The sequence below is a fragment of the Nomascus leucogenys genome, chromosome 3, assembly GCF_006542625.1.
Source record: "Nomascus leucogenys isolate Asia chromosome 3, Asia_NLE_v1, whole genome shotgun sequence".
NCBI lineage: Eukaryota > Metazoa > Chordata > Mammalia > Primates > Hylobatidae > Nomascus > Nomascus leucogenys.
This window is the reverse complement of record NC_044383.1, coordinates 45832045-45856211: the sequence shown is the minus strand read 5'-3', so window position 1 is coordinate 45856211 and position 24167 is coordinate 45832045. Positions and strand designations below refer to the sequence as shown.

Genomic DNA, 24167 nt, shown 5'->3' with positions numbered 1-24167 from the left:
AAATCTCCTACCTTTCACAAACTGAAGGTTTTCTTGGCTTCAAGTCTAGAAATTTACAAATATATTGTTTAATCCAACATAACAGTATACTTCCAGGATACTGTTTCTGATTTGATGCAACTATGTCATCTTCTACCTCTCATCTCAAAACCGTATTGCCTTTAAAATCACATGGGGCCCATTGATTATCTGGTATACTCAAAGTGTTCTACATCTAAGCTTTTAGATTCAATGCTCTCTCATTCTGACCACAAAAGTCACACCTTCCTCCTTCCACATTCACACCTGATCCTTGCCCTTAATGTGTATTCTAATTCCTTAATTCTTTTCTATTCTCCAACTAAATTATCCCCCATCTGGTAATACTTAACTTTCTAAATGGCCTGAATCACACAGTCATTACTTTAATGATGTGCTCCTTAGAAATCCTTACACTTCTTTTTATACTAGTCAGCTCCATCCCCAATGCCAATTTAACACTACCATTCACTCTATCTGCCATCAAGTTGCTGAGTAATGCTTGAGAATGCTTAACAATTGAGTTCCCAATAAATTCATGCTTTCTTCAACCATGCCCTAATGTTTCAAAATCCACAATGATTTAATCTCATTAAATACTGATCACATATTTACCTAAATAGGCCTCTAACCTCCTCCACTCACTCACTTTTAGTCATAATCTCTCCCCTTCATGCTACTAAAAATAAAACAACTCTACCCTAAAAATGTTCCCATAACTACTTACCCCAACCCCTCCTGATTCTTCTGGGACCTTCTTCCATCTATTAAATATCCTTTTAGGCAGCCCCTCTCTATCTCCTCCTCCTCCACTAACCTTTTCCCTTTTTTTTTCTTCTTTTCCCCCAACTCTAGAATGACCATGTTCTTTTACCTCAAATTATACTTGCTGCCTCCACCAAATGGAAATTACTCTCTCCAAGCTTAATTTCACTAAATTTACTAATCACTTTCTTAGATCATATTCCTCATGACCTCTTCTTCTCCTTGACCATTCTATAACACGTTTACAATCAATTCTCTTTTGCAACCTTCTCCTTCTTTGGCTATGGTGACTTTATGCAAGTGATTCCCCAGACAGTGGGAAAGAAGTGAGAAGAGGTATAACCAAATAATCTCTGAGGTTTTAAAAAATTATATTTGCCACCCACCAACTTCCCCAAATTCGTATTATATCTTTGCAGAACATAGTGTTTCAGTTGACAGTCACTGCCACAGTGAACCACTATGACTGTCTGCAGTACTCTGTATACTTCAAGTGTATTCAGGTAGAAAAGACTATCACCAGTACCCTACACATCATCTTGGTTTTATTCTCACTCCTCTGGTCATTTTTTTTTTAAGTTCTTACAGTGGTTTTACTAGTAACTAGGTAGATAAAATAATGTCTTAGACTGTTTAGATGAGGTATAAAGAAACACAATATAATCAACACCAATCCAGGTTTAAGAACAAGAACATTATCATTATCTTTCAAGTCCTTCTGTGAGGCCCTCTCCAAATACAGATCTTCTCATCTCCCAGAAAAAAAATCACAATCCTAAATTGAAATCATCTCTTGCTTTTCTTTAACTTAACCATGTTTGATTCTCTAAGGTTTAGTTTTACATGTTTCAGAATGTCTACATGGGATCACACTGTATGTACTCTTCTGTGACATTTTCGTCTATTTCTTAGAGTTGTTGAGCATCTGTATTTCATTCACTTTTCTCTGCTGAATATTATGCTCTGGCATGTGCAGATCAAAGTATGTCACTTTGGCATAAGAATTATTTTGAGTTGAGGGAAATTTAGAAAAAAACAGATACAAGAAAAGCTGTCTGCCTTACTCCTACTTGCCTAAAAGCAGTAAATTCACAAAAGTGTCCCTCCTCTTCTGTTTACCAGGAAGGACAAAAGTTAATCAAAGGAGACAACTTTAGACACTTAGCCAGAGGAATCTACATTAACAAACTTTACCAACTAGTCTTCATCTACCATTAGTTTCCCACAGTTTGCTGCCCCCAGGGACTCCTTTTCTTTTGTCTGATCACTTCTTTAAAAATTTGTTTCTTTGCCAAGATACTATATACACTCAAGTTCTAACCAAACTTTTGAGTTACTCATCTCTGGTACTCCTAATGGTTGCATGCTTGACACGTGTTAATAAACTTGTTTGTTTTTCTCTTGTTTATCTATCTTTTGTTATAGAGGCCCAAATGAGAATTCAGAAAGGTAGAAGGAAAAGTGTTTTTCCTCTCTTATATGTGCATATACCAACATTTATACAAATATTCAGACTGGTTCCTGCTTTTTTCCATTACAAGCAGGGCTGCTATGAGCACTCTTGTATGTATCTCCTGGTTCTTGGATATATGCCCAGAATAAAACTTGTGGGTCACTGACTATGCACATTTTCAACTTTACTAGATAATGCCAAACTATCTTCCAAATGGTTATACTAATTTATATTCCCAACAGCAATACTTTTGTTCCTATTGTTCCACATTCTTTCCAGCACATGATATTGACAGACTTAAAACTTTACAACTTGGCAGGGGTGAAAAGGTGTATCAATTTGACTTTAATTTGCATTTCCTTGATTCCTAATCAGTTTGTGCATCTTTTCATATGTTTATTGACCACAGGAGATTGTTCTTTTTTAATGTGCCTATTTAAGTTTCTTTGCCCATTTTTCTATTATTTTTTCTTACTGATTCACATGCATTCTATATATGTCCTCAGTACAAATCTTTTAAGTTACAAAAATAATAGGAAACACTTATGCAGCACTGTTATGTTTTACATTATATATTTAATTTCAATAGCAACCCAACAAGGTAAGTGCTATTATTATTTATTTTACAGATAAGAAAACTCAAGACCCAAAGTAGTTAAATAAAATTTTGTTTTAGGATTGCCTTCCCTATTTATAGACTTTTCTTCTTCCACATGAATTTCAGGAAAAAATACAACAAAACAAAAATCTGCCAGTATTTTTTTACTGATGTTGAATTTAACTAAACTTTCAATAGTTTTATAATTTTCTCTATGAATGTGTTATATGTCTTGTGTTTGTCCATTGTTTTATATTTTTGATGCTACTATATAATCTTTTTTTAAATGACATTTTAAAACATGACGGGTATACAGAAACAGCTTATTTTTGTATACTAGTTTTATTCGTATATATTTTAAATAAAGCAGACCCATCAAACTCTCATGACTCCTGATAGCTTGTAAACATTCTTTGGCTTTCTATGTAGATTATCATATTATCCATTAATAACGACTGTTTAGTTTCTTCTTGTCCAATCCCTACCTTTTTGACTTAGGCAGTGGCTAGTAACTCAGTAAAATGTTAAATAGAAGTAAAAGTAAACAAAGAAGTAAACAAAGTAAACAAAGAAAAGCCAAAAAAAAAAAAAATAATGAAAGTAATGAAAAGTAATGAAATACAACAGGCTTGCTCCTAATCATAAAGAGAATGTTTCCAATTCTTCACTATAAAATACATTTGTTTTAGTAAATTCATTTTATCAAGTTAAAGATTGCCTGAACCCGGGAGGTGGAGGTTGCAGTGAGCCAAGATCATGCCACTGCACTCCAGCCTGGGTGACAGAGCAAGGCTCCGTCTAAAAAAAACACAAAAGGGGTGGAGCCAAGATGGCCGAATAGGAACAGCTCCGGTCTCCAGCTCCCAGCCCCAGCGACACAGAAGACGGATGATTTCTGCATTTCTGCTTGAGGTACCGGTTTCATCTCACTAGGGAGTGCCTAACAGTGGGTACAGGACAGTCGGTGTGCGCGAGCCGAAGCAGGGCGAGGCATTGCCTCACTCGGGAAGCTCAAGGGGTCAGGGAGTTCCCTTTCCTAGTCAAAGAAAGGGGAAACAGACTGCACCTGGAATATCGGATCAGTCCCATCCTAATACTGCGCTTGTCCAACGGGCCTGGAAAACGGCACACTAGGAGATTGTGTCCCGCACCTGGCTCGGAGGGTCCCATGCCCACTGAGTCTCGCTGATTGCTAGCACAGCAGTCTGAGATCAAGCTGCAAGGCAGCAGCGAGGCTGGGGGAGGGGCGCCCGCCATTGCCCAGGCTTGCTTAGGTAAACAAAGCAGCCAGGAAGCTCGAACTGGGTGGAGCCCACCACAGCTCAAGGAGGCCTGCCTGCCTCTGTAGGCTCCACCTCTGGGGGCAGGGCACAGACAAACAAAAACTCAGCAAGAAACTCCACAGACTTAAATGTCCCTGTCTGACTGACAGCTTTGAAGAGAGTAGTGGTTCTCCCAGCATGCAGCTGGAGATCTGAGAACCGACAGACTGCCTTCTAAAGTGGGTCCCTCACCCCTGAGCAGCCTAACCGGGAGGCACCCCCCAGTAGGGACAGACTGACACCTCATTCAACCGGGTACTCCTCTGAGACAAAACTTTCAGAGGAACTATCAGACAGCTGAATTTGTGGTCTCACGAAAATCCGCTGTTCTGCAGCCACCGCTGCTGACACCCAGCCAAACAGGGTCTGGAGTGGAACTCTAGTAAACTCCAACAGACCTGCAGCTGAGGGTCCTGTCTGGCAGAAGGAAAACTAACAAACAGAAAGGACATCCACACCAAAAACCCATCTGTACATCACCATCATCAAAGACAAAAAGTGGATAAATCCACAAAGATGGGGAAAAAACAGAACACAAAAACTGGAAACTCTAAAAAACAGAGCACCTCTCCTCCTCCAAAGGAACGCAGTTCCTCACCAGCAACGGAACAAAGCTGGATGGAGGATGACTTTGACGAGTTGAGAGAAGAAGGCTTCAGACGATCAAACTACTCTGAGCTACGGGAGGAAATTCAAAACAATAGCAAAGAAGTTAAAAACTTTGAAAAAAAATTAGAAGAATGGATAACTAGAATAACCAATGGAGAGAAGGGCTTAAAGGAGCTGATGGAGCTGAAAGCCAAGTTTCGAGAACTACGTGAAGATTGCAGAAGCCTCAGTAGCAGATGCGATCAACTGGAAGAAAGGGTATCGCTGATGGAAGATGAAATGAATGAAATGAAGAGAGAAGGGAAGTTTAGAGAAAAAAGAATAAAAAGAAATGAACAAAGCCTCCAAGAAATTTGGGACTATGTGAAAAGACCAAACCTACGTCTGATTGGTGTACCTGAAAATGATGGGGAGAATGGAACCAAGTTGGAAAACACTCTGCAAGATATTATCCAGGAGAACTTCCCCAATCTAGCAAAGCAGGCCAGCATTCAGATTCAGGAAATACAGAGAACACCACAAAGATACTCCTCGAGAAGAGCAACTCCAAGACACATAACTGTCAGATTCACCAAAGTTGAAATGAAGGAAAAAATGTTAAGGGCAGCCAGAGAGAAAGGTCGGGTTACCCACAAAGGGAAGCCCATCAGACTAACAGCTGATCTCTTGGCAGAAACTCTACAAGCCAGAGGAGAGTGGGGGCCGATATTCAGCATTCTTAAAGAAAAGAATTTTCAACCCAGAATTTCCTATCCCGCCAAACTAAGCTTCATAAGTGAAGGAGAAATAAAATACTTTACAGACAAGCAAATGCTGAGTGATTTTGTCACCACCAGGCCTGCCCTAAAAGAGCTCCTGAAGGAAGCACTAAACATGGAAAGGAACAACTGGTACCAGCCACTGCAAAAACACGCCAAATTGTAAAGACCATCGAGGCTAGGAAGAAACTATAGCAACTAACGAGCAAAATAACCAACTAACATCATAATGACAGGATCAGATTCACACATAACAATATTAACGTTTAATGTAAATGGGCTAAATGCTCCAATCAAAAGACACAGACTGGCAAACTGGATAAGGAGTCAGGACCCATCAGTGTGCTGTATTCAGGAAACCCATCTCACGTGCAGAGACACACATAGACTCAAAATAAAGGGATGGAGGAAGATCTATCAAGCAACTGGAAAACAAAAAAAGGCAGGGGTTGCAATCCTAGTCTCTGATAAAATAGACTTTAAACCAACAAAGATCAAAAGAGACAAAGAAGGCCATTACATAATGGTAAAGGGATCAATTCAACAAGAAGAGCTAACTATCCTAAATATATATGCACCCAACACAGGAGCACCCAGATTCATAAAGCAAGTCCTCAGTGACCTACAAAGGGACTTAAACTCCCACACAATAATAATGGGAGATTTTAACACCCCACTGTCAACATTAGACAGATCAACGAGACAGAAAGTTAACAAGGATATCCAGGAATTGAACTCAGCTCTACATAAAGTGGACCTAATAGACATCTACAGAACTCTCCACCCCAAGTCAACAGAATATACATTTTTTTCAGCACCACATCACACCTATTCCAAAATTGACCACATAGTTGGAAGTAAAGCTCTCCTCAGCAAATGTAAAAGAACAGAAATTATAACAAACTGTCTTTCAGACCACAGTGCAACCAAACTAGAAGTCAGGATTAAGAAACTCACTCAAAACCGCTCTACTACATGGAAACTGAACAACCTGCTCCTGAATGACTATTGGGTACATAATGAAATGAAGGCAGAAATAAAGATGTTCTTTGAAACCAACGAGAACAAAGACACAACATACCAGAATCTCTGGGACACGTTCAAAGCAGTGTGTAGAGGGAAATTTATAGCACTAAATGCCCACAAGAGAAAGCAGGAAAGATCCAAAATTGACACCCTAACATCACAATTAAAAGAACTAGAAAAGCAAGAGCAAACACATTCAAAAGCTAGCAGAAGGCTAGAAATAACTAAAATCAGAGCAGAACTGAAGGAAATAGAGACACAAAAAACCCTTCAAAAAATTAATGAATCCAGGAGCTAGTTTTTTGAAAAGATCAACAAAATTGATGGACCGCTAGCAAGACTAATAAAGAAGAAAAGAGAGAAGAATCAAATAGATGCAATAAAAAACGAAAAAGGGGATATCACCACCAATCCCACAGAAATACAATCTACCATCAGAGAATACTACAAACACCTCTGTGCAAATAAACTAGAAAATCTAGAAGAAATGGATAAATTCCTCAACAAATACACCCTCCCAAGACTAAACCAGGAAGAAGTTGAATCTCTGAATAGGCCAATAACAGGTTCTGAAATTGTGGCAACAATCAATAGCTTACCAACCAAAAAGAGTCCAGGACCTGATGGATTCACAGCTGAATTCTACCAGAGGTACAAGGAGGAACTGGTACCATTCCTTCTGAAACTATTCCAATCGATAGAAAAAGAGGGAATCCTCCCTAACACATTTTACGAAGCCAGCATCGTCCTGATACCAAAGCCTGGCAGAGACATAACCAAAAAAGAGAATTTCAGACCAATATCCTTGATGAACATTGATGCAAAAATCCTCAATAAAATACTGGCAAACCGAATCCAGCAGCACATCAAAAAGCTTATCCACCATAATCAAGTGGGCTTCATCCCTGGGATGCAAGGCTGGTTCAACATACGCAAATCAATAAATGTAATCCAGCATATAAACAGAACCAAAGACAAAAACCACATGATTATCTCAATAGATGCAGAAAAGGCCTTTGACAAAATTCAACAACCCTTCATGCTAAAAACTCTCAATAAATTAGGTATTGATGGGACGTATCTCAAAATAATAAGAGCTATCTACGACAAACCCACAGCCAATATCATACTGAATGGGCAAAAACTGGAAGCATTCCCTCTGAAAACTGGCACAAGACAGGGATGCCCTCTCTCACCGCTCCTATTCAACATAGTGCTGGAAGTTCTGGCCAGAGCAATCAGGCAGGAGAAGGAAATAAAGGGTATTCAATTAGGAAAAGAGGAAGTCAAATTGTCCCTGTTTGCAGATGACATGATTGTATATCTAGAAAACCCCATTGTCTCAGCCCAAAATCTCCTTAAGCTGATTAGCAACTTCAGCAAAGTCTCAGGATACAAAATTAATGTACAAAAATCACAAGCATTCTTGTACACCAATCACAGACAAACAGAGAGCCAAATCATGAGTGAACTCCCATTCACAATTGCTTCAAAGAGAATAAAATACCTAGGAATCCAACTTACAAGGGATGTGAAGGACCTCTTCAAGGAGAACTACAAACCACTGCTCAATGAAATAAAAGAGGATACAAACAAATGGAAGAACATTCCATGCTCATGGGTTGGAAGAATCAATATCGTGAAAATGGCCATACTGCCCAAGGTAATTTATAATTCAATGCCATCCCCATCAAGCTACCAATGACTTTCTTCACAGAATTGGAAAAAACTACTTTAAAGTTCATATGGAACCAAAAAAGAGCCTGCATCGCCAAGTCAATCCTAAGCCAAAAGAACAAAGCTGGAGGCATCACGCTACCTGACTTTAAACTATACTACAAGGCTACAGTAACCAAAACAGCATGGTACTGGTACCACAACAGAGACATAGATCAATGGAACAGAACAGAGCCCTCAGAAATGATGCCGCATATCTACAACTATCTGATCTTTGACAAACCTGACAAAAACAAGAAATGGGGAAAGGATTCCCTATTTAATAAATGGTGCTGGGAAAACTGGCTAGCCATATGTAGAAAGCTGAAACTGGATGCCTTCCTTACACCTTATACAAAAATTAATTCAAGATGGATTAAAGACTTAAATGTTAGACCTAAAACCATTAAAATCCTACAAGAAAACCTAGGCAATGCCATTCAGGACATAGGCGTGGGCAAGGACTTCACGTCTAAAACACCAAAAGCAATGGCAACAAAAGGCAAAATTGACAAATGGGATCTCATTAAACTAAAGAGCTTCTGCACAGCAAAAGAAACTACCATCAGAGTGAACAGGCAACCTACAGAATGGGAGAAAATTTTTGCAACCTACTCATCTGACAAAGGGCTAATATCCAGAATCTACAATGAACTCAAACAAATTTACAAGAAAAAAACAAACAACCCCATCAAAAAGTGGGCAGAGGACATGAACAGATACTTCTCAAAAGAAGACATTTATGCAGCCAAAAAACACATGAAGAAATGCTCATCATCACTGGCCATCAGAGAAATGCAAATCAAAACCACAGTGAGATACCATCTCACACCAGTTAGAATGGCCATCATTAAAAAATCAGGAAACAACAGGTGCTGGAGAGGATGTGGAGAAATAGGAACACTTTTACACTGTTGGTGGGACTGTAAACTAGTTCAACCATTGTGGAAGTCAGTGTGGCGATTCCTCAGGGATCTAGAACTAGAAATACCATTTGACCCAGGCATCCCATTACTGGGTATATACCCAAAGGACTATAAATCATGCTGCTATAAAGACACATGCACACGTATGTTTATTGCGGCACTATTCACAATAGCAAAGAGTTGGAACCAACCCAAATGTCCAACAACAATAGACTGGATTAAGAAAATGTGGCACATATACACCATGGAATACTATGCAGCCATAAAAAATGATGAGTTCGTGTCCTTTGTAGGGACATGGATGAAACTGGAAAACATCATTCTCAGTAATCTATCGCAAGGACAAAAAACCAAACACCACATGTTCTCACTCATAGGTGGAATTGAACAATGAGAACTCATGGACACAGGAAGGGGAACATCACACTCCGGGGACTGTTGTGGGGTGGGGGGAGGGGGGAGGGACAGCATTATGAGATACACCTAATGCTAAATGACGAGTTAATGGGTGCAGGAAATCAACATGGCACATGGATACATATGTAACAAACCTGCACATTGTGCACATGTACCCTAAAACCCTAAAGTATAATAAAAAAAAAAAAAGGAAAAAAAATAAAAAATAAAAAATAAAAAAAACACAAAAAACAAAACAAAACAAAAATAACACTATCTTCTGTTCCCATTTTATTAAGAGCTTTTCTAAAACCATGAATGAATGCTTAAGGCCTTTTCTGCATTTATTGGGAGAATCATATAGGTTTTATTCTTTCATCTGTTAATGTTGCATATTATATTGATTTCCAATCCCTTAAATGAAGCCAGGCTTAAACTCTGGGATAAATCCAACTGGTCACATTATATTTTTTCTATATTGCTGAATTTAACTTGCTGACATTTAAGATTCTTATACCAATTTAGAAGGGAGAGAGAGAAATTACAGACTACTATAGGTTTTAGAACTGTAGTTACGCTAGCCTCACAAAAAGGTTTGTAAGTGTTCCCTCTTTTTCTATATTCTAGAAGAATTTGCATAAATTGGTTATTATTAATTTGGTCCTTAAATACTGGCAGAATTTGCTATGAAGTTCTATGGGCCTGAAGTTTTCTTTATAAAAAGATATTTTCACTATTAACTTATTTCACAGTTATGGAACTAACCATGTATTCTACTTCTTAAGTCAGTTTTAGAAATGCATATTTTTCTAAGGGTTTACCCATACCTAAGTTCTCAAATTTATCGACATACAGTTGACCCTTACACAATACAGGGATTGGGATGCTGACCCTACCACACTCAAAAATCCATAGAGAACTTTTGACTCCCCACAAAACTGAACTACTAAAATAGCCTACTGTTGACCTGATCACTAACAGAAACAGTTAATAACATAGTTTGTATACTGTATTCTTGCAATAAAGTAACCTAGAGAAAGTATGTTATTTAAAAAATCATAAAGGGAAATACATTAACTTCATCCTTGTCTTCGTGTTGAGTAGCGTGAGGAAGAGAGGCTGGTCTTTCTGTCTCAGGTTGGCAGAGGTAAAAGAGGTGAAGGTGGAAAGAGTGGCAGAAGAGATGGGCACACTCAGTTTAACTTTCATTAAAAAAAAAAATCTGCTTATGAGTGGACCTATACAGTTTAAACACGTTGTTTGTTGTTCAAGGGCCCACTATAGTTATGAACAGTCCTTATTTTATTTGTTAGTTTTATTTATTTATTTTGAGATGGAGTTTCTCTCTTGTTGCCCAGGCTGGAGTGCAATGGCGCAATCTCGGCTCATTATAACCCCCGCCTCCTGGATTCAAGCGATTCTCCTCCTGAGTAGCTGGGACTACAGGAACGTGCCACCATGCCCGGCTAATTTTGTATTTTTAGTAGAGACAGGGTTTCACAATGTTGGCCAGGCTGGTCTCAAATTCCTGACCTCAGGTGATCTACCCACCTCAGCCTCTCAAAGTGCTAGGATTACAGGTGTAAGCCACCGTACCCAGCCCTTGTTTTTAATATCTGCAGCAATATTATGCCTTTTTTGTTCCAGGTAGTATTTTATTGGTAACTTTTTTCTTGTCGGTTTGACAAGTCTTGATTTTATGTCTTTTCAAAAAAACAATTTTGGGTTTTATTGATTTTTCTCTACTGTATATTCACTTTTTCATTAACTTATGTTATTATTTCCATTCATTTCATTATTATGTGCTTTCTTTTACCCAGGAGTCATTTTAAAATATTTTATACTTTCCAAACTTATTTTTCTAATCATCTCTACTGTACTGCACCATAGCCAGGAATGTAATAAATACGCTACCAATATTATGAAACTTGAGATTTGCTTTATTATCTAGTATTTGGTTTATTTTCACAAATCATATGTGCTTGAGATATGTATTTTGTATTTATTTTGGCACAATATACTATACATGTCCATTTTTTATTTAAGTCTTCTATATCCTTAATTTAAAAAAAATCTGAACAATTATTAGGTGTTAAAAATCTCTCACCACGTTGATGGAGATGTCTATTTTTCTCTGTAGTTCTACCATATTTTTGCTTCATATATTTTCAGGCTACATCAATAGTTACAAATAGAACTGTTATATTTATTGGTGAACTGAATCTTTCATCATTTATGTAGCAAACATTTTCTCCAATATCTTTGCATTACAATTTCTTTTTGCCCAGCCAGTTTTCTTCTTGTATTTGTGTGGTATATGCATTTTCCATCTTTTTACTTTCAACCTTTCTGAATCTATATTTTAGATGTGTTACTTCACCAAGCATATGGCTTAAATTTCTCTCTTTAAACTATTCATCTTTAAAATATTATGTCTTCATCTTTAGTTGAAATACTACAGATAGCCTTTTGGGGTTCCAGATTTATAGGAGTATCATCTATGAGACTACCTACTTTAGATTGGCCTTATGTTTTGTATACTGAGCCCCTCTGAAATCATAAAAACAGAATTCAGCAAATTCTCTCAAGGTAAAGGCTGGCAATCAAGCTCACCTTATCTTTCTGAAATTTTTGCCTTAAGTTTTTAACCTGCATTCTTTACTTTGTTGATAGCTCATGAATGCCTTTAAGATTTTTAGGCCAGGCACGGTGGCCCACACTTGTAATCTCAGCAGTTTGGGAGGCCAAAGGGAGTTCAAGACTAGCCTGGTCAACATGGTGAAATCCTGTCTCTACTAAAAATACAAAAATTAGCCAGGTGTGGTGGCATGCTTCTGTAATCCCAGCTACTCTGGAGGCTGAGGCAGGAGAATCGCTTGAACCCGGAAGACGCAGGGTGCAGTGAGCTGAGATTGTGCCACTGCACTCCAGCCTGTGCAACAGAGCAAGACTCCATCTCAAAAATAAATAAATAAATTAATTAATAAATAAAACAAGATTTTAAAAAAATTGTCAAGATTGTTTAGCTGTTTTCAGCAGGAGTCAGTCTTGTTACCCATATTGACCTATTCATTCTTCACTGGCTGCACATCATACCTTTCTACACTCTAAATGAAGGAAATGTATCAAGGCTTATTCTTCAGCTTACCAATTATGTTGCATTATACCATCTCTTTTGGAGACTTCATCACTCTTAGTATAGTCATTACCATTTATTATAGTGACAATTACATTAGAATTTCTCAAAAATATATGTATAAATCTTGATGGTGGTGAAGGGAGATGGGGAATAGTTTGGGAATAGTTCTACAAATGATATATACACATACAGGAATAACCATATGGCCTACTCTACCCTAGGTGAGACTCACTGCTCTAATGACGTCAACTACTTATAACCATCGATAAGGAAATATACCTCTGGATTGACCTTTTTTCTGAGATTCAGACCTGCAACTTCAATTGCTGTATGAACATTTCCTCCTGAATTCCTACCACCAACACAAACCCAACATGGCCAGATCAAACGTCATCTTCTCATAAATTTGCACTACCTACCAGTTTCCGAAACTCTATAAAAGATATTATGAGTCTTTGAGGTATCCAGACAAATCTTTGGTTCATTTTTAAGATGTCCTTTTTCTTTTCCCATATCATCACAAAGTCCTTCCTGCATTCATTTGTGTTAGTCTATTTCACTCATTTCATTCCTTTTGTCACCCTCTTATTCTAAGTCTTTGCCAGGACTGTTGCAGTCTATCACCAACAGATCTTGCTTCTAGTCCCTCTTGACTCCTATTCCTTCTACATACTACTATAAGGTGAATTATCCTTAAAACATTGTATATCACCCACCCATTCAAATATATTTAATGAATTAACACTGCCTGCTGAAGTCTTCAATTGGTCAACAGCATATTTATTTATTTTTATTTTTTTTTTGAGACGGAGTCTCTCTCTGTGGCCCAGACTGGAGTGCAGTGGTGTGATCTTGGCTCACTGCAACCTCTGCCTCCCGGGTTCAAGCAATTCTCAACCTCCCGAGTAGCTGGGCGTGCACCACCACGTCCAGCTAATGTTTTGTATTTTCATTAGAGATGGGGTTTCACCATGTTGGCCAGGCTGATCTCGAACTCCTGACCTCAAGTGATCTGCCTGTCTCAGCCTCCCAAAGTGCTGGGATTACAGGCATGAGCCACCACATGGCCAGTCAATAGCATGTTTAATAGCTGGCCAGAGATGTAGGGAAGAGAAGAGGAGGAGTAACCAAGAAGCTATAGCCGTTGGCCAAGCAAATCCCATTTCATCCTGAGTGTTTTAAACACTAGTAAATTACTGTGGAATGGGATAATGCTGGAAGCAAAAAGTATCCCTCCTTTTCAGTTGATGATAGATTCTAAAATGCTGTGTATTTTTTATCAGCCTGAGTCCACCCAACAAAACAAAAAAGGACCAAAGAAGGAAAAAGTAGTGCATTCTATTTAAAACTGTCCTTGCCTATCCTAGAGGCCAAGATCTTTCATGAAGCCATCTTCAACTACCTCAATCACTGGTGACTACTATTTTCTCTAAGAGCCACAGTTTCTGTCTACACTACTCAATAAGCAACTGGCATATGCTACTTACTGTTATAATTTATATTATCATGAACAAGTCTTTTCTCCCTATCATGGACACTATGAAGGACATAGTATCTAATACTTCATATACCTGATATTTAGAATAATACTATACACATAATTTTCAATGAATGCTTGTAGTACTTAGCATCTATATTTAGCTTTCTGTATGTCTTCTATACGTGTATTCCAGGAGTTCTTAGAAGCCAAGGGGAAAAAAAAGACAAAATTATCTTTAAAAGTCACACCTCTGCTTTTTAAAATGTTGAAACGATGTAACTTATATTTTGACATCAGACTTAAACTGACTTTCATGATTCAGGTTGGAGAAAAAAACCTGACACTTAGGTTGACATATGGACATACTCAAATTAGTTTTTCTTTTTTTTTTTTAAATCTACCCTGGTCAGACTTCCCAGAGACTTACAAATAGGCTGATAATATAATCCAGAACTTCAGTCAACTATTTTATAATAAAATTCAAGGAAAAAGTTCAGAATTCTCCAAAGTGCCTTTCAGATATATACTTATTGCAGTGTTCATAAAATTGTGGTTTTCACTTTTTACTGATTTAAGGGCTATGCATAACATTGTAAAACAGTCATTTATTTACATCCCTATTTCCCACAATAGCCTATAGCATTTTGAAAGACCAAGATTTATTAATCTTTTTTCTTTGGTACCAAGCAGTTGCTAGGAGCTCAATAAATGTTTATTGAATAAATCTGTCACAACTCACAGGACGGATCTAAAAATCCATGAACATCTTATTCAATTATTTTAAGATAAATTGTTATTATACCATAAGATATTCAATAAGACATAAATATTTTAGTTATTATTGTTTAAAAAAAAAAAAAAAAGAGCCAGAAGGGAAAAGCCACCTAACAGCACAAAAAATTTGTAAGACTCCTTTAAGGTTTTTATGTTTTGATGACAAACAGAAACCAAATATATCACCTTTAAAAGGAAATGACCACAAGAGGCAGCAGATGAAAAGTTAAAAACTACAGCTTATATTAATAATCAACAACTTTTAGAGCAATTCATTAATTAGATTTTAGCGTAGCTTATAAGTTTAAGACTGAGAGCGTTTCAGTATTATCCACATTTCAGATGTCATACACAGCAAAAGGCTTATCATTACTGAAGATAAATATTTTGGGTTAGCCTAAAAAATTTTGTCTAGATCCTACCTTTAAAGCTGACAAAAATATTCTAATGAAGATGTTCACAATATTATATTGTTTATTCATTTTTCTTCTTCTGATAAGTTGTTTATATAGTAAAAAATGACTTCAATTAATGTCATAATAAACTAGTACTTTGTAAGAGTAAAAAATTATGAGTACCAATACATTTTCATGTGGGTCTTACAGAATTTCTCATCAATTTGTTAACTCTACCAAATTTTTAGTTTGAGGGGAAAATATTTGTTAGCCACAAGAAAAATGATCTTCAAACATTTCAATCATACCTGTTTCTGAGCTTCTACTTTTTGCTTTCTGGTTGGATCAATTGCATCTACCATCCATTTGATAGTAAAGTATGTCACTGCACCAAATATTGTCAAACGGAAAATTAAACCAACAACTTCATTCCGACTCAAAGGACGAGAAAAGGCTTCAGCATGTACCATCTTGATTGTTAACCTTAAAAACAAAAACAGAAATGTCACTAGGTAATAACTATACTTATTAAAATTGGAAGACTAACAAAGTAGCTTAAACTAAAAAAGAAAAACTAACTTCTAGTCAAATTAAAATATTACCTACCTTAAAAAAAATGTTTCATTTTAAGGAGAAATGGATTTTTAAATGTTAAGTAAACAAATACATTTAAAGCTCCTCTTGCAAACTAGAAGTAGACTAGAAACTAAGATTTATTTGGTAGTAGAATTAATCATTTTATTTGAAAAGTACAGTAAATATCTTAAGGTAGTTACTCAAACAGCTTTAAAGAATTATTTCAGAGTCTAGGAAAGTATCAACTATATCCAACTGAAGAAAGGCAGCCCAACAATACTACTGTGATGGTAAGAATTTCTTCTATTAACTGTAACATATACCAGGTAATTTCTGAGTGAAATTCAAATTGTGAGCTCACTTTTTCCTCATACCTACTTTTAAAAGTTTTCAAGACCTGCTTAAATTTAAACATGACATTTTCTCAATAATGAGTGGTATTACATTTTTTGAGCCACACTATTGCTCCCAACAACCCGGCTAAGTAGGAAGCAATAGAACTTGGAAAAATCCTGAACTGAGACAACTACTACAAAAATACAGCACTCACCCAAGCTAAAGAGAAAAAAATGAGGTAAATGTGCCTATTTCTGCATATATCCCTGAACAGCTACATCAATCAAAGCTAGGCTTACAGAAGACATACACCCCTCTGTCAATGGCAATAACTACCCAGAAGAATAAGCTTGTTAGGGATGATATGACTATCACATTTTGGGAGATAAGATCTTAGCTTCAAATACTGCCATTATACTCTCAGCAAAGGAGTGTGCTGAATGCTATGGGATATATAAGAAAAAGAGAATATATATTTGCACTCACATAAACATGAAAAAAACAGAATTTGTATGGTCAGCAGATAAAAGTTAGGTACTGCATAGATCAATATCCACGGTCCTTCCAGCTCTAAAATCCTCCTCTCAGTACTATTAAAGAGCCTCTTCACCTTCCTCCCTCTAGAATAGCTCCAAAATTTTTTTATTTCCTTTTATACACCTCACCTCCACTCAAGGATATATACTGCTTCTCTCTAATCGAAAGACTCCAAAGTATTTCCTTTATACGTTTCTCAAGCATTCAAAACTATTCTAATCTAGAATCTAGCTCCAGAGTCAATTTTAAGCATTTTCTCTTTCACCCCTTTTCAAAGGGACTCTATAAATAGCTGGAGTCACTACCATCTGAAAATCCCACATATATTTTCCCTTCAGCGTATCTGTCTAGTACGCTGCATGGGCCATTTACTCTCATTCACCTAGGATTAGTCAAATTCTATCCTAACTTCAAAAATCAACTTTATCTGCTCCATAAAGCCTTTCAAATCACATGAAATCTTCTGTCTTATTAATTTTGCCCTATTACACTATGTTAAAAAATGTCTTGCTTTTCATTATTATTGACCTTTTGAGATACCTACTCAACTAGAGTTTAAATCCTTATAAACAAGATGTATATCTTATCTACCTTTATAACTGTCACACACAAAACAGACGTTTATAATTGCCACACACAAAACAGAGGCTATTCAAAAATTATCTGTTCAACAGATAAATTGTAACTGAAGAAAATCTCCCATTCAATCATTGCAACAGTCACTTCTGAAGGATTTCCAAAAGGTTCCACATTTCTCCACTAGGAGCCATTCACTTCGCAATAATTAGATTTAATTTAAACTTAACAACTAAATAATTGAAAGCCTTCATTTTGGAGGAAGAAACTTTGGCCTAGGGATGTTAAGTGACTTAATTCATTCAATTAGCACTTACTGAACATCTATATATGACACCCACTATATATTGGATATACAATAATTGTTAAGATATCACCACTCTATTCAAAGAACACACTGTCCGGCTATTATATTAATTATAAAGAAAGCAAAAGAAGCCACAAAGTTGAAAATGCAGTTGAAACGTGTTATATCACTACGTGGGGTATACTCACAGAGGAAAATAATTTAGACAAGATAAGGGTTTTATTAACCTGATCTGTGAAAGGTGGTGGCATTCCAGTAAAACGTTTTCGTTTGTTTAGAGTTGGTAGTGATAAAACTATCATCTATTGAATATTCATTGAACTACATGAACAAATTAGGGCTGTTATGAACACATCCCAGTCATCAAGATAGTAACAACTTTTAATCCCATAAAAGGTCAAGGCACAAAACCCGTTTATATCTTTCCCAATTCTGAGATTTTTAACGTAGTAAAGACTTAGGTCTACTACGGCCACTTGTAAAATAGTAGTCGATCTTTTCGAATTACTTCAAAATCCTTCAATGAAACTGAAACTTGTTTTGTAGACTGTAACTATATATACTTTATTGTACACTCATGTATCATTCATTTGGTATTGATATATCTGCAATGTAAGGCTGTTACAGCAGCAATACCATTACAGCGAACATACAATAAAAGCTGCATGTGCACACAACAGCAGGGAGTGTATTTCAATCCTGTATAAACATTAGGTTCAACAAAATGAATACACAAATATGTACATATACGATGATAGTGCTGTATGCAACTAAGAAACATCCTAAAACACTATAACCTAGAGTTATTTGTTAGGCAAATATGGTATCAGGTCGTTTCATTTTAAGTTCCCCACTTCCGAGTGGAAAACTGAAATCATACTATCTCGTCTATGAGCAATTTATTTACATGTATAGCATTCATAGCATAGCATTCACTGTAGTATTTCTCTCCTAATTCATTGCACTATTTCACAAATGGTTTCTCAAACTCAAAAGTCCCAGTTTTGCAGACATAAAGGCCCTACGAATACAGCCTATAACAATGAAGGCCTGCCAATCTTCACAAAGAGGGCGGGTTATTATTAACATCACCATCTTCTGTGAAAGCGTGCCCAACCCTGAAGAACCACCTTCGACTTTGCACAAGGTGGTGGCCGCGCCTGTGCGACAATCAGACCTGGTTCATTCCAGCCGCCTTCGTCTAGGTTCGCCTGATTCTGAAGTCTTCCGGGACGACCCCAAACCCCCACAGTGACCAGGATGCCGACAAAGATTCCCTCGGGAATGGCACGAGTCTTGGGGAAGAGCTAAGCAGACCCTAAGAGCCCAGGCCGGGCCGGACGCCAAGGCGAGGCCCGGGACGCCCTTGGAGGTTAATCCTCTAGATACTAAGGGCTGCAGGGCGCTTGGGGGCGGCACTGAGGTGGGGCGTGGGAGAAGACCGGGGTGACCTTTCCTCCGGGGGTTCCCAGGTCCGAGACGGTCCTTAAAGGACCTCAGAAGGATACGACAACCATCCCACGAGGCCCCCACGAGAACCAGCTACTCACGTAGGAGCAGAAACAGCGGGAGCAAGTGCCCTTAGCCGGCCTCACACAGGAAGGAAATGCAACCTGGGAGAGAACGCTTCCGGCGGAGCCGCGGCCCACTCCCTCGCACGGAGCATGCGCGGCCCGCGGTCGCCGGCGAGGAGGGGGTGTGCTCCCAGGCTTAGAAACTGTGAGGGAGAGCAAATTGGCGCACCCGATGCTTGCTTAACCTGTTACCTGCTGGACTGAGACTTTCTGCGAAGCCGGCGTGTCTGCGAGCAGCACTCGCTAAGGCTCTGAATTTAACAGACATTACATTTGGGAAGGCGCTTATCACAAAAAGTCCCTGCCCTTTTCGGGGGCTGGGGGCGCAACCCTGACAAATCGGGCAGCTTTCTTGAGAGTGCAGAAATGCTCTGCGTACCCAGCAAAGACATTCTCTCCTTCCCGCCACTGTGCAAACCCTCACGCCGCGGCTTTGTGTCTGTACTTTAGCCAAAACGCAGAAGCTCATGGCCACCCTCCACTCCTCACCCCTCATCCCTCACCACCTGCCTTTCAATTCCAGGGTGAGCTCACCCTCCTCCCCCATCTCTGTGCTGACAAACACCTGGGGGTGGTGCCTGACAATCTCTCCGCGAAATGATTTAGCAGCCCACGCCAGCAGACCCGGTAGTTAGGACAGAATAGGGCATCTGGTAACAGATTTTGCATTTTGGTGATTTCCCTTTTTCTTTTACCCCTTTTCCTTTCCAGAACGAGCGACGTGACACAAGAGGTCCCAAGGGAGCAAACCTGAAAGCCAGAGCCTCCTGAATACACAAACTGCCGGTGGGCCAGATGACATTAGACACTCCTGAGATACGAGAAGCATCACTTCCTTCAGATAGAGTCGGTGAGACTATAATGTATTGAGAGTTCTCCCTGTGTTCCTCAGGAAGGCAGTTTGTGCCTTTCTACTTGAGGCATCATCTTTGATGGCTAAAGAATTCTGCAGCTTGGCCAGCGCAGTGGCTTATGCCTGTAATCCCAACACTTTGGGAGGCCGAGGCGAGAGGATCACTTGAGGTCAGGAATTCGAGACCAACCTGGACAACATAATGAGAAATCGTCCCTACAAAAAAAAAAAAAAAAAGACACCTAAAAATTAGCTGGATTTGGTGGCGCATGTCTGTAGTCCCAGCTACTTGGGAGGCTGAGGTGGGAGAATCGCTTGAGCCGGGGAGATCAAGGCTGCAGTGATCAAGCCACTCCACTCCAGCCTGGGCGACAGAGCAAGCCCCTGTCTCAATAATAATAACAATTTTGCAGCCTGATTGTTAACGAATGTTACTAGTTACAAACTTGTAATAATGTGGTGAAGATAATACCTAGCGAATGTCTGCTGGGGTGGGGCAATAAGCTTCTATGTGCTTTACATGCATAACCTAAATATCTCCCCCCAAATCCTCTAAAATAGCTATCATTTTCTCCGTTTTTACAAATGAGCAAATTTTAAAGCTTAAACCTTAGAGAAAATGTTCTAAGTTCATATACTTGGGAAATAAAGGCAACAATTTCACTGGAACATAGGTCTAATTCAAACCTTGTACTTTACGTTTTTTCTTTGAGATGGTAATTTAATAACCAGCTAAACTTTAAAATCTAGTTGAAAGTAAGACCATGAAATGCCAAAATCATAAAGCTTTAAAGGATGGGATGAAAGGGATGCATGAATGTTGAAAACTATGATTAAGTTCATGGACAGGAATCAGAATGGAATTTAATACACCCATGCCGTTTTAGTATTTAAGGCTTTATATATGTGCATGCCTACGTTCCTAATTTTAAAAAAAATTGATGTGAAGCTAGGTTTGGGATTTCTAGACTAATTATTTAGAGAGATAGACCTTTGAGAAGAACAGAAAGATTATGAGACCAGGACAATGTTCATTAAAAACAAACAACAACAACAACAACAACAAAAAACAGAGGCTATCAGTGCTCAGCAGACTTTCAAGAGACTCTCCACTGGGTCCTTGGATGATCCCAAGTTGAATCATTGCTTGGGAGGCTCATGGGCACATGGTTTGACAGGGCTAAAAGGGGGCAGGGTCACTAAAGGAAAGAAACAGGTTTTGTGCCCCAATAGGGTAATTATATCCACTGGTAAGGAAAATGAGCTGAGAAATTCAAGATAGTAATGGATTTTCATTCATTTACTGAGTGAAATTGGTTCAACTAAGAGCCTCACCTGCCCTCTTCTAAGGACCAGGGTGACCAGCCTACCCAGTTTCAGTTTGCATGAAACTAAAAGGTTTGCTGGGATATAAAACTGGCTGACAAAGTCTCAGGCAAATCATGAGTCACTCTACTAGAGACGTCCTAAATGAATCCTACAATGAAATGGAGTTCCCAATATGGTTACATCTAGTCTCAATTCATCTGCGTAATATCTGAGGGATGATTGCACAGGAAAGGAAACTGTTGAATAAAGTCATCGAGGCTGACCATAAAGAGTCTACAAGCCCGAAAAGTGCTACACCTCACTCTGTTTCCAGTGGTTCAGCTATAAACCAAATGCCTACACCTATATGTTTTGGACCTAATATTTTCATTTAGCAAATCCTTAAGAAACCTTCCATGTCTGGGCCTAAGACTTCAAGTACATTCATTTTCAGCAATCATCAAATCAATGAGGTTTTTCCAGAATACAGCAGAGTGAACATATGCTTTTCATTCCACGATAGCTTTATATAATCCCTGGCAACACAAAATACCATATTTGGCCCACAGTAGGGGCTCAATAAATAATTCATTATATATAATATTGATCAGGAAATTAGAGCAGATTGTAGACTTTCTGAGCTTTTGCTCTTTGTTAGAATCAAGATATTAAAAATAATTATTACTTTATTCTAGAAAGTTTTTGGGTTTTGTGTGTGTGTGTTTTCTGTATCAATAACTCTTAAAATAGTTATGGCAGTTCTCCCCCAAGGTGCTGAATTTTCCATTTTTGTTATTAAATGGAGTGTAGCTAGTTTGCTCTGCAACCAAGGTTAATGCACTAGATACCTGGTGGGAAGAAAGGATTCCTTAAATTAGGTGTTCTCGGCTGGGCGCAGTGGCTCACGCCTGTAATCCCAGCACTTTGGGAGGCCAAGGCAGGTGGATCACCTGAGATCAGGAGTTCGAGACCAGCCCGGCCAACATGGTGAAACCTTGTTTCTACTAAAAAAAGTACAAAAATTAGCTGGGTGTGGTGGCGGGCGCCTGTAATCCCAGTTACTTAGGAGGCTGAGGCAGAGAATCGCTTGAACCCGGAAGGCAGAGGTTGCAGTGAGCCAAGATCATGCCACTGCACTCCAGCCTGGGCAACAGAGTGAGATTCCATCTCAAAAAAAAAAAAATTAGGTGTTCTCAAATTTCGTTGTATGTAGATTAACTTGGCCAACTTGGCAAAATGCAGATTCCTGGCTCCCAGTCTTCAGAGACTCCCGTTCAACTACTGTAGGTTTTGGCCTAGAAATCTGCATTTTAAAATAAGCATCTGGGCTCTCTGCCATGTGAGGTTGCAAGAAGGTGTCTGTCTGCAAGCCAGGAAGGATACCCTCACCAGACACAGTGTATGCCAGTATATTGGATTTCCCAGCCTCCAGAACTGGGAGAAATAAATTTCTGTTGTTTAAGCCTATCAATAAATCAGTAAACAAACATCTGAGCTGATTGGGATATAGGTAGTTTTGGACCCTATTTTGAGAAACTCTGCCCTAGTGAATGAAGACTGTAGATGTATTTTTGCAAAAATCTCTACCACCTTAGCCTAAAAGGCCTATCTGGCCAGCTGAACCATTAACCCAGCTGGAACACATCAAGAAATCAAGGCAAGGAAGCCTCATGATGAGATTCAGGATAGAACCCCTTTGGAAGGAAAAACAAATCTGAAATCTTTGAATAAGTAAACACAGTAAACCTGACTCTATTCATTGCTCATTAGAAATAATTCACTTGACAATGATTTAGAAAGAATAGAACTTCAACAAATAGGTAAAATTATATAACAGTAATTATGCCAGTATAATTCACTTGGTTACCTTGGTTCTTTTAAAAATATCATAAAAGGATAATTTCAATTATTATTTTTTAATTTTTTAAGTCATGTCTTCTGAATCATATGAACCATTATTTTGGTAAGGTAAATTAAGTAGAATGGGTGAAGAAAGAAAAGTAAAACAAGAATATGAAGCTATACCTGAAGCTGTACTTGAAGCTCCAATAGAAAGAATAATATAGAACACATGGAGTACTATTCAGCCATTTAAAAAAATGAGATCCTGTCATTTGCAACAACATGGACAGAACTGTAGGACATTATGTTAAGTGAAATAAGCCAGGCACAGAAAGACAAACTTTGCATATTCTCACTCATTTGTGGGAGCTAAAAATTAAAACAGTTGAACTCATGGAGATAGAGGATAGAATCATGGTTATCAGAGGCTGGGAAGAATAGTGGTGGGGGGTAGGAGGGAAGTGAGAATGGTAATGGGTACAAAAATATAGTTAGATAGAAAAAATAAGATCTAGTATTTGATAACACAGCAGGGTGACTACAGTCAACAGTAATTTATTGTGCATTTTTAAATAACTAAAAGAGTATAATTGGAATGTTTGTAACAAAGAAATGATAAATGCTTAAGGTAATGGATACCTCATTTACCCTGATGTGATTATAACACATTGTATGCCTGTATCAACATATATCACGTACTCCATAGATACACACACCTACTATGTACCCATAAACTTTTTTAAAAAATGGAAAAAAAGTTAAACTAAAAACTAAAAATAAGAAAGAATAAGATAGAATCAAGGAAAAAATAATGGAAATTTAAAATTTCAAAAGATTAGAAGAAGTAGAAAGATGAACTGATAACTCCATTCTGTAAAAAGAA

At 38.1% G+C, this 24167-nt stretch overlaps 1 protein-coding gene across 1 annotated transcript in view; it reads right to left on the bottom strand.

Moving 5' to 3' along the window:
• Positions 1-19373, bottom strand: part of ATAD1 (ATPase family AAA domain containing 1) — a 73340-nt gene extending 53967 nt beyond the window's left edge. The window contains exons 1-2 of the mRNA XM_030809297.1: positions 19258-19373; positions 15684-15858 (exon numbers count right to left, since the gene is read on the bottom strand). Of these exons, the coding sequence (XP_030665157.1) occupies positions 15684-15845 (162 nt within the window). The 5' untranslated portion in view covers positions 15846-15858; positions 19258-19373. The remainder of the gene's footprint in view (positions 1-15683; positions 15859-19257) is intronic.
• Between the last annotated feature and the right edge of the window lie 4794 nt (positions 19374-24167).